Genomic DNA, 11,763 nt, shown 5'->3' with positions numbered 1-11,763 from the left:
GTTCACACTGTGTCTTCGGGGGTAGATGACCTCGGAAATAAACGTCTGTCCTATTTCGCACACTGCCTGGGTATACTTCCTTCTCGACTGTCTTACTGCCAGTGTCTCCCGAGGTTTGCTTCCTGGTCTGCTCATCTCCTAATCCTCGCCCTCACTACTTCAATTCTCACCCTACAGCATGACTCCTAAACCCATGACTACCTCTGATTTCTCTTGGCCAACTTTCATTCCCTAGGGGACAACCACCTAGAGACATCTCCATGACAATGCCCCATGGTTACCTCAAGTCCAACATATGTGAACAAGAATATATCACCTTTCCTCCAAAGCCAGTTTCCTTTTCTGGTTGTTTTGTTCTTCCATTCCTTTCCATATAAAAGGGACTTTGAAATCTGCCTACACCCATCAAAGAAGCAGATTAGAGCCATTGTTTTCAACATACTCACCTTCCTCTCAACAATAACACAAGACTGACGTATCTGAAAACATGGTTATTGAAAATAAAACAGCCCCCTCCCTCTTGCCTTGGGATAGTACCCAATCATACTCTGAAATAGCTGCATTCATTTTGCATTATTTTTTCACCCTTAGTTAAGTATATTTAAGAAACACACAAGAAATGTCAACACTTCTCTCAACAAGTAAAACAATATGACCAGACGACATCAACATCCAAATGATAAAACATACATATATACATATATACAAATATGGAGCAGAGATGGAAGGCAGGTAATCTAACCCATCACCAATTAATCCATGGTTTTCAGGAAAGACTTCATGCAGCATATTAGCCAAAGAAAGCTACTGTCTGGTGGGTCCCATTCATTTAAGTCATCTACAGGTAAAAGAGCTGCAAACCTCCTCATCAGGCCAGGGCTGCCATCTCAGCTACCATATTTGCCTGTTAACAGCACAACAGAATCCCCAGACATAGATGCAGACACTTCCCCACGATAGGACATGAAAGGACAGTGAGAAATGAATGACACTGGCTGCAGTCTGGTCCATCAGGTGCAGGGCGATTGACCAAAACTGTGCGGCTTGTGTGTTAGTTTAGCGATGGGAACTAAATGAAGGTTTGTGAGCACATGTGTGTGACAGAAGCACAGCCCTCTTGCGAGATGGTGCTTCAGTGAAGACATGAACCGAATGAGCAAATAGTACCTGTGACGGTTTCATTAAATGGTCCTGGACCCTTAATGGGAAAACCATCAATCTTGATCCATTCACCTCCTAAATTAGGAAAATGCAACCTGATAGTTAGAAACGAGGACTATAGGGTTTTCCACATTTCAGGGCATCCCTAGTGTATATTTAAAGGGTCTTTTCAGCAGGCTTCAAAAGGACCCGCTTGGGACATGTTCATGACTCAGCACCTAAGCTTTCTGACAACACATCTTCTTAGTCTTTTGTACGTGACTTACTCTTGTGAGTACTCAAACATTTAGGACAAAACGCTAACAATCTATATTAAATTACTTTAAAAGAGGGGATAACTCTCTCCTAGCTTTCAGCCTTTCCACTTGTTATACAAGTCTAAAAATTTTTTGTTAAGGAACTCTCTCATCGTTCTAAACTTGTATTGACCTGAAGAAGCAAGGAGGGATGTTTCTCCCAATCTATAATAAGTCACAAAAATACAGCCTCCAATTCTAGATAGAACTTACCAGGCAGGCTCTCAGCTCTGTAAACAGGACGGCTCACTCCACCATGGTTTTCTGCCGTAACCAGCACAAAGTACACTACCCCCGGCTCTGAAACATACGGTTCATATCATGCCACCGTTTCGAATCTCCAAGAAGGACAGTTTGATTCACTAACTGTCTTCCTTGGACCAGTTACAACCAAATATAAAAAATCTGAATTATAGGACAAGTCTAACTAAAGCATCCTCTCTTTTTTTTTTAAATCAAAATACTAACATTCCCCTCATGCAACTGAAATACACCTGACCAAAAACCACAAAATTTATTTAGTACAAAGTACATGGCATGTGAAATAAACCTGGGTGCGTGAGTACTCAACAAAAGAGCTGTTAAGCTTTTTAATGTGAAATTAACGTAGGAAGCAGGAATGTGCTGTCTACTAAATACATGTTTCAACCTACAGTGTCAGTAACTACAAATAATATTTCCCCATGGAAGCTCCCAAGGGAAATCTCCAAAAAATAATAAGAAAAATGTAACTCATAAAATGTAGTACCTAGGAAATGTTCAATTCAATAAAGCTTCATGAAATTTTCTCCTTTTCACAATAAAATGTTCCCCTTACTATGTCTGCATGTTGTCTTTGACTATTTCAACAAAAATCTAGAAAAATATTTCCTGAAACCTTGGAAATGTTCATCTTGAAATAATTGGGCTTCACTTTCTGACGTGCATCTAAGGGTCAAGGTCAAAATAGCAATGGTCTCTCTGGCTGAGCTCCTAAAGTTGTTGGGATGCACAAGGAAACCACGATGCCAGGTTAGGGCATGAGTGTACCCTGAACTTGACGCTTCGAAAAGCAAAACGCTAGTGGTGCTGACTTTCCTCAAAATGAATCATTATCTTGAGAAAGGTAAGTGAAGGTGCCAATTCCTTGAAGAGATGAAAGTTTGCAGGCATTTGAGGGGATGAAGGGTTGGAGAGGTTAGAGCTAGTTCTGTCAAAGGCAATAACGGTAATTACACTTCTCAAAATGAGGAGCGTGCCTTTCACAAACTTCAGTTCTCCAGCCAGAGGCCCAGGACACAGGGCGATGCCGATACCGTCTGGAGCACCTGTTGTGCTCAAGCCTGGTGTGACTTCTCTCTGACTAGGGCAGGGCCTGGTGGCATTTAGGGTTTGGCATGACCTGCAGGACTAACTGTGAAATGCTCCATGTTCAAACAGAATATAAAACCATGCTGTGCCAGGCACTTTCTTTGTTCTGAGCTTACTGGTATTTCAAAGAAATGTAATCCACATGCCTCCGATTTGCATTCAGTTAACTCATCAGAGTTGTTTGGGGGACGCTGCTTCTCAGTGAGTTCTAAGTCTCTCTTTTTGCGTGTTTTTTTCTCTGCAGCAATCATAACAAGCCAAGGTTTGAGCAAGCACATGGGACCCTGCTCCTCCCTTTGGTCCGACAGAACCTCCATTTAACCTCACAGTGGGACTCTGTGGGGCCGTAGGGATGCGGAAGAGATTCAGAGAAATGGATGCTGAGCTGGAACCATGAGGAAGTGAATCTGGCCCCCTTTATCTCCCTTCTATTCACTTTTCTCCCCAAATACCCAAAAAGGCTAACATTATAATGTAGGAGACGTGTGGGGTACTGTGGTCAGGAAACAGGGAGCATGAATTAATTTTGATCCACTAGAGTAAGGCAGCAAAAATGCTAACATGGCATGGGGAGACCTAGTAGTCATAGATACTGATGTCTGTCACTTCCTTATCATTCAACTTAAGGTTGGACCAGGAGATGACTGTAGAGTAAGTGGAGTTTCAAGCTCCCGGGATCAAAAGAACAGAAGATAGAGGATCTATAGGAGGCAACTCAAAGCCCAAGTTCAAAACCATCTATACCTACACTTATAAAACAACATATTTGGGCAAAATTTAAAATAGTCCAAACTTCCAGAATCAAATTTCATGGGGGGAAAATGTTCCATCTTTGAACCAGATGTGGCTAAGGGTGACATATCACACACACACTTCTACAGGGACATATAACTTGAGTAATCCCTAACGATAAAGCGGTTTATAAATGTGATCTCAAGATTAGGCTACAAAGTCGTCCAGTAGTCAAATTTTGATAAAAAAAAGATCAACATGTTTTCCCAAAACAGGTTCAGAAATTAAACATTGTTTCCAACTTCAATTTGGAGAGAGATCCAGGAATACTGGAGTTCAAACACAGGATGAGGAAGCAGCAGACTCAGGACCTTGGCGTCCCATTCCCAAAGCACCACACGAGCCTGGCCACACTTTGTCTCACAAGCAGTCATCCTAAAAATGGGGCTGAGAACGGGGGTGCAGTTAGCTCTGACTGGGAAGAAGACCAGGGTGTCACTTACCCACATCCTCAATAAGGAAGGAGTGTGTCTCCGCATTCACCTTGATGTACTTAAGATTTTTCAGTGACTTCCCATAGGCAATGTTGTAATGCTCCACGGGTCTACTGGTAGCATCTTTGGGTGGGTCCCACGTGACTTTCAGGCCCATTTTAGTGGACAGCAGTTTCACATGCCTTGGCTTCAGTGGGTGGTCAGCTATGCAAACAGCGCAACTATCAACTTACGGGAATGGCAGGTTGGGAAAACGAATTCATTTTTCCAATGTTCTCTGATATTGTTAGCAAAAGAGCAAATGACTTTTAATCTGTCTGATCCGAAAGACTTTAAGCACAGTCATGTTTGGACATCGTTACAGTATGACAGCAAAACAAACATGCCAAACCCACAAGCTTTTATGTATTTTGGATAACTGTGGGTGGTAAATTTAAACCCAAAATGAGACAAATCAAAATAAACTCTAGGCATTCTCTGGCTTGACTCTGTTGCCTTGCTTGTGTAAGAATAACAAATTCGTAATTTGACATATTCTGCAGAGGCAGTCATATATTAAATAGGTTCTTTGGATTTTACATAGTACAATCTTGAAATTACTCTGAGAAGAATAACATGAAACTCTCATAATCAGGAAGAATATCCACTGAATCCAAAATGAGATAACGGGAGCATTCATTTACACAAAAACAACAAAACAGGATCATCAATGCCTTAAAAGGCAGTTAAACTTCTGTTTTTATCTGCATTTAGCTCATTTAAATGCTGCCCTGTTTTATTGCAGAAGAAGAAAAACAAGTTAAGAAGCACAATTACATTTTTATCTTCCGTTATGAGGTTCCAAAAAAGTATTCTTGATTTTCAAAAATAAAATGAAACATAACATTTTGTCAAGCAAAATCTCTCAGCTCATTATGTAACTGAAATTGCAATGGAACATAACATAAATATATGCTAAATATGCATGCAACAGTCAAATTGGGGGCAAACTTGGATATGAAACTGATTATGCAAGGCATTCATTCTCAGGGGACAAAGTTACCTAAAAAAAAAAACCAAAAAAACCAGAAACCTTTAAACTTAGTAACATTAAGAAAAATGAATTTGGACTCTCATGGAGAAGGAAGGGAAGGGAGTTTCATGATGACACACAGATGGGTTAGTATGTGATTTTAATACTGAATGAAAATTCTGAACAGAGTGAGTACAGCTGATTCTAACACACATCACTTATTCGTCCCAGAATTGGTCCGCTTCTCCTACAGTAAAACAATTAGCAAAGGAAAGAACTCCTATGATTCTGCTAGAGAAATTCATGGAATGAAACAAAAAGGAGTATGAAAATGATGACTGGAAAGCACTAGGGAAAGAATGCCCATTTTGGAGAGAAAAGCACAATGTCAGGCTTTGGGCATGGATCAAAACCCACAGAGCTTTCCCTCCCCAGTTTCAGAGGTGAGGTTCCTATAAACCCTGATGGGAGAGACAGACAAGGAAGCCTAATGCCAGCTGGGAAATCTTGAGTTAAAGGGACTGTGAGGACAGCACACTAGTGAATCTCAGGGCCTGTAAAATTAGTAATCACCGCTACCCTTCAATAGGTCTCATTTGCCCTTCCTTGCCTATGAGAGAATTCAGGATTTTCTCTGCTGAAGGACTGGGGTCCCCTTTCCTTAGTTCCCTTTATCTCTCCCAGGTTTCACTAACATTAGTCAACTAACTTTCCCTAGTTGCAATCCCTATTTCCTGAAACAGCAGAAATCATTCCAGGAATCCAATATCTCACAGCGACCCCAAGGTGGGTAGAAACAAAGCAAGATCTTGGAAACTGCAAAGCGGGAGCTCATGGCTGGGCGATTCTCCCAGGAAAGAAAGCCAGTGCATGAATGCATGACTAATGTTTTTCTCTACAGCTCAATTCCAAGTCCTCCAAATCAAACTTTGATCCTAGGCAGTCTGCAGTGTGAGATCCGTGGAACCCCAACAGCCTCAAGTTTTCTACTGGGTACCAGTGATCCAATCAGTACAGAACTGCCTGAATCTGACAACGATTTACTTTCATTACTGACATCTGAAAGGGGGTCAATTTATAAACATACTCAGTGTTCTTCCCTTACGAAGCCTTGCATCTATCCTTGGAACAGCACAGAATAGTTTCTAACTCACATGAGAATCCACATGCAAATGGTTGCATCAGCCCAGCGTAAGGAGAGACACTCGAAACTTTCAAGGAGCTCGACTAAGATAAACAAAGCAAAGAAGAGCAAGGGGCAAATACCTCCTGATTGCCAAAACCTAATGATTCATGTCATTCTGCTGACCCAATCAGATGTCCATGTGTGTCCATGCATGAGTTTGTTTGTTGTCCTCTTGCCAGTGGTCAAGGACCATCACGCAATGTTTCAACTCAACGCTCGCCTATGCCAGCATTTGTATGTTAAACAAAATAAGCCAGATGGTGTAAAACTGCTCTAAGTGTATAAAACTGGGCGAATGAAATGGACAGGAAGAGGGGCTTTGTGAGTGTCTACCATCTGCCACCCACTGCTCGAAGCAATTAAACTCACATCACAGGAGGAGCTTATATAACACATACCACCTGGGAGGTGTTGTTGACTCCATCCATGTTACAGGTGAGGAAAGCAGGGCCTGGAGCTGATTGGTTAGAAGAACTGCCTGGAGCCACACAGCTGCGCCAGGCTGAAGCCAAAGGCCAACGCTGCTTTGTCCAACTCCCAAGCCTGGTCTTCCCACAGCTCACAGACCTTCAGAGCCTGCCCCTGCTCATAAAGGACCAATGACCACATCCACTGAAAGTTAACTATTCCAGGAAGCGACTACTATTCTAAAAGAAACTGTGAAGCCTCCCTAGTGGTGTTAACCATTTCCTCTACCATCTACCTCCCCTTCCCACGTCATTTCCCTCTGGGGGGGCCCTCCTGCCCCCGCCCACAGTCACTTCCCCTGTGCTGGGGGTCTTCAAGTGAGGATAGCGAATGGAACAAGTGAATGATGTGCTCTCTCGGAGGGTATCTTCATTCTTACAACAAAACCTTAGACCAGAGGAATGACTTTCTAATAGTGACATTTTAGGCCTTACAGAGTTACGTAACGAAGGTCATTTTGTAACACAAAGGCCTTTGGGGGACCTTGAAATCATACCTCTGAGACAACCTTAGGGTCAATCTCCTCGTAAGATCAGTTCTGAATTTAAGGTTCTCCAAGGCCTTAGGCCAATATACCTCCACTCCCTCTTCCACCCTACACCCCAACACATGTACATTGGGCCAGTCAAACAAAACACAACAGTGGCTTGAGTGGGAGATATTTCTATTCCCTAAATTCCCACCGACTTTGATATTTAACATTGATGACATGTTTGAGGCTTCCTAGGGAATGTCATCCGAGCCTTGCTCAGGAAGAATTGGGTAAAAAGAGGAAGGCTGCATAAGACACTTTGTCTCTTATTCCAGCCCCACTGGGCCCCCCAGTGCCTGAGCTCCGAGTAAACTCATCAAACCAGCATCCTTCTAAGGAACAACCATTCCAGGCAGGCACAGATCAATGTGCATGAACTTGGATTACAAAAGCTTATTCTTGAGGCTAGAAACATGACGATATGTTCTATTCCTGATCGACATCGTGTAGGTCTCATGACTTCATTCCTTAGCTGACAGGTAATGGCATAAGGACTGTGAAATTGGTTTCAAGGTCTGCAGGCCACATTCCTGGTCCTACTACAGGATCTGCGTTCTGGTGGCATACAGATGAAATATGACAAACTGGTTCCTTATTTACCTTGACGTGTTCTTAGAAGCTTAGAACAGACCATCCTCTCTGCTAGACAAATGGCGCCCATGACCTTTTTGTAACACTGTCAGCATTCTCATTTAATGAAGATGATATTAGGTATATTCTCTACAGCTCTATATCCCATGAACTGCCTCTCTGAAGAGACAAAGGGCAAACCCACAGTCAGTACAACAGGAAGTATATAGCCTAATAGAGGGAACATTGGCAGGTACCTCACAGAGCCTCAATGACAGGTTAGGGCCTGACAAGCTGTTTTGGTTTTTGGTTTTTTTTCGTCTCCACAGGATGCAAAATGAGGAAATGAGCTTAAGCTGTAGCCTAAGGGATTTTAGGTGAAGTAAAAAGAATTTACTGTCTGTGTCCTTCCCCTTCTATCCCCATTCAAGGCTGCCTTTGAATGGAGACAGATGCTGAGGTGCTCCAGGCCGAAGAAGGAAGCCACAGAAAGCCTGCTGTGACTCAAGCAATTTCCTACCCCGACAAAGTCATTTCCATACTTCATACCAGTGAACTTCCTCCAGGCTCAAGAATATTTTGCCAGGCACCCAGTGGCAAAATGATATTTTGGTGATGTTTTAAATATCCAGCAACTGCCAGGCTAGACAGCTCCACACCATGGCTCCCATGAGACCTCTACTGGCCTGCTGTGGAATGGGAAATAAGGGTGCAGTGGGCACCCACAGTTTTCAGCTGGCCTGCTTCCATACACGAGGTCTTATCCAAGCAGGTCAGTTTGGTTCAAGGGTCAAAGTATAGGTCTGTGTCTACTCAAGGATGGAAACCAAGATTCCTACGGCTCTGCAGTGTCTGTCCTCGAAGGGTTTTCAGTTTCTGAAGAGCGGCCTCAAGGGATTCTCCAGGTCTGACAAACACCCTCAGAAGCCTGAGTCCAAAGCTACACCCCCAGGGCCAGCCAGGCCTGACCAACATCCTCACAGTCCATTCATCACAGTGGATGAGGTGACTAAACTCCCCTCCCCTTGCTCATCTGCCCACTCTGGCATCTCTCTTGGCACCAGGTACAACCACCCACCCAACGTTCACCTAAAACACTGAGGATTCAAGAAAAAAAAATGTTTGGAGGGTTTAGACTAATGACGTTAACCAAGGGTCTCCAACCCAAACGACTTCAAGGACCAGGAAGATCAAGCAGATGAGTGAAGGCACAATTTAGTTTTTTGAGCATCTGTTGTTTGGTATTCTAAGGGTTATTCTAAGAAGCTAGAAATCCTGGTTTTGTATGAAATATCCCAATTGTATACTAGTTGGTGATTTATTATTTTTTTTAAATACTATGGTGAGGAAACACACAAACACACACACAAGCAAGCTGGCCAGACTCAGTCCATTGGTCTCACTTCACTTCAGGTGGAACCCTTTTAGCTGCTCATCTGGACACCTTCCCAATGTCCTGTTTCAATTCTGAGACACCTCTGGGAGTCTGGGGCTGTGAAGAAGGTCGGCAGGTCAAGTCGAATGTGAAAGTCTGAAGAAGAACTGGAACTAGAGCTATCCCAGCGTCTGAAGGCTTTCGGAACAGATCTGTCCAGAGACTCATGTCCCACCTCCAGACCTCTCCCAACCCCCCAAGAGACCCAAAGGCTGCAATCTCTGCAAGGCACCTCCCAATGTTCCAAGGAAGTAGGGAAGGCCCATTCAGGATGGCTTTTGGGGAGCGGAGTGTGAGGTGCTACATAAGGTTCAACTACTAGCAAAACCAGCTACTTCCACAGGTCCAGCTCTGGTCTAGCCATTCTAGACCAATAGTCCCTATTGCTTATACAACATTCCCATGTGGGGTCCAAACTGAATGTGTACAACATGGAACTATCTCACTGCTCACTGCCTTGGTTCAGCCATCACAGCGCAGCCTTAAGTGTACAGGCATGCCCACAACGGACAAAAATAAAGATGTTCCTAGAAACGAAACTCCGTCAAGGGCTATTTCTCACAATAAAGAGAAGGGCAAGTTCGGAATCAGTTAATGAAATGAATCAATAGTAAACAGTAATCCAAGAGTGACACAACTCATGAAGAAATCGTGCTTAGACGACTGTGATTCAAAATGGCAACTGAATCTTTCTGGATCCAAAGTGTTGTTTTTGCTTGTTTGTTTCTTTGTTTTGTTTTACTTTTTTTAAATGGCATACAGTTCCTTCTTTACATTCTCCTGATAGGCAGAAAAAGACAAGATGGTAGATGGATGGTAGATGTGAGAGAGAAAAGTTGTGAGAGCGTCACTAACGCAGGGAGAAGGAAGGGAAGAACCCCTCCTCCTTGGTATATGCTTTCTCTGTATCTGCTCCATCATAACTTTCCAAGTTGACTAATTTTAGCTAAATATGCTACACCACAGAAAAAGTTGGCAACCAGTTGGAATTCAAAAAAACATTAGATGAATGAATAAATACTTTGATTTACGGTCCACCTATCATCTAGAAACAAAACAGCAGCTAATAAACATGCTTCAATCTTTTAATCTCTGTGATTGCACTGAACAGAGCAGAGCTACCATTCACATAATCATTGCAGACTCCAAAGCCAAAACCCACAGCTGAGGTAGGAAAACCCACTAATAATGTTGAGTCGGTAGAATCAGATAGTTTCTGAGGCCATAACTGATGTAACAGCTACAAGAAAAACAAACATTACTTCTTTGATTTTTCTCCTGCATACTTACTGAAGAAAATTATTAAAGCAATTAAATATCAGTTTGATGGACTTGAAAATCAAATCTGAAAAATAGATTTGGACCTAAAAACTCATGGTCACACTGTACCACACAAGTCATAGATTTTTTAGGACCCGTGTGTTATATCCTAAATAGCAAAGGGGATTTATCTGGGCAACCAATAAAAAAGGGCCTGTATGTTTTCACTGAGCTGATACATAACAAATCGCATGTCAGTTTTATTTCACCCGACTGAAAGTACGAAGCAGTTTTCTTGAGTTTGAAGCTTGACGCCCTGGTGTGCTCATTATGAACATCTGCTCACAACCGATGTGAGAAATGAGTCAGAAATCAAACTATCAGGTGTGTTACTGATGTGGTTGAATTGGAGAAGGTTGATCTAAGGTGTGACCACCATCAGGCATCCTTTTCCCGCTCCCCTCTCGAATCTGGACCCTCCCGTGGACACAGAAGAGAGAGCTCAGCCTGCAGAGCCGTCTGCCCCAAGACCACTGCCTCGCAGGTGGGGCGAGAGCAACAGCGCCCTCCCATGTGGCAGCAGGAGTGCAGCCAAACGCAGCCTTGCTGCAGGGTGACAGACCTGAGGAGGAGACTCACATGCCTGTGGCTTCTAATCTGCTAATGCCACCAGGCAGAGGAAGGACACCAGGCTCTCAGCACTGGCCCCTCAGACACAGCATGCCTCATGGAGGGGAGGGCAAATGGGGTGAGGCCAGAGGCCAGAAGGGAAACATGGGAAGAAGAAGATGGAAGTCCCCTAGCATCCCCAGCAGGCTGTTCCCTCATCCCACTGGGTGTAACCATCAACCTGAGGCCAAATTGCGGCTGCCCTTCAGAGCCCCTGCCCCACCTGCAGAGCCTCCCCAGTACTAATCACTATCCTCCTGGAGTTATAGGTCAAGATCCCCCATCCCACCCCCGGTTTCCAAAAGGCTCTGAAATGAGAAAGGCTCATTCTTTAGACCAACTCCAAAGTCAAGTTGACCTCTAGGCTGAACCTCCACTCCTGGCCTGTCTTACTCCAATCCCAAATTTTGCCCAGCTCATGCCATTAAAAACAGCCAGCCAGTGTTTCAGCAATGAGATGATAAGACAGCATAAAAACATCCTGACACACACACAAAAAATTCCCAATACTACAATATCAGCCATATAAAAATGTCCCAACTTCAATGTGTAGTGTTGGCCGGGTTAGAGGCGCAGAGAGGGCCTGAGTAAATGTCGT

General features: G+C 43.5%; 1 protein-coding gene across 1 annotated transcript in view; it reads right to left on the bottom strand.

Moving 5' to 3' along the window:
* FNDC1 (fibronectin type III domain containing 1) overlaps positions 1–11,763 on the bottom strand; it is a 111,817-nt gene that overhangs the window by 80,056 nt on the left and 19,998 nt on the right. Inside the window, exons 2-4 of the mRNA XM_019663756.1 lie at positions 4,043–4,237; positions 1,671–1,757; positions 1,168–1,236 (exon numbers count right to left, since the gene is read on the bottom strand). Of these exons, the coding sequence (XP_019519301.1) occupies positions 1,168–1,236; positions 1,671–1,757; positions 4,043–4,237 (351 nt within the window). The remainder of the gene's footprint in view (positions 1–1,167; positions 1,237–1,670; positions 1,758–4,042; positions 4,238–11,763) is intronic.

This window comes from Hipposideros armiger, unplaced genomic scaffold, assembly GCF_001890085.2.
Source record: "Hipposideros armiger isolate ML-2016 unplaced genomic scaffold, ASM189008v1 scaffold_404, whole genome shotgun sequence".
NCBI classification, from domain to species: domain Eukaryota; kingdom Metazoa; phylum Chordata; class Mammalia; order Chiroptera; family Hipposideridae; genus Hipposideros; species Hipposideros armiger.
This window is presented reverse-complemented; position numbering and strand designations above follow the sequence as displayed.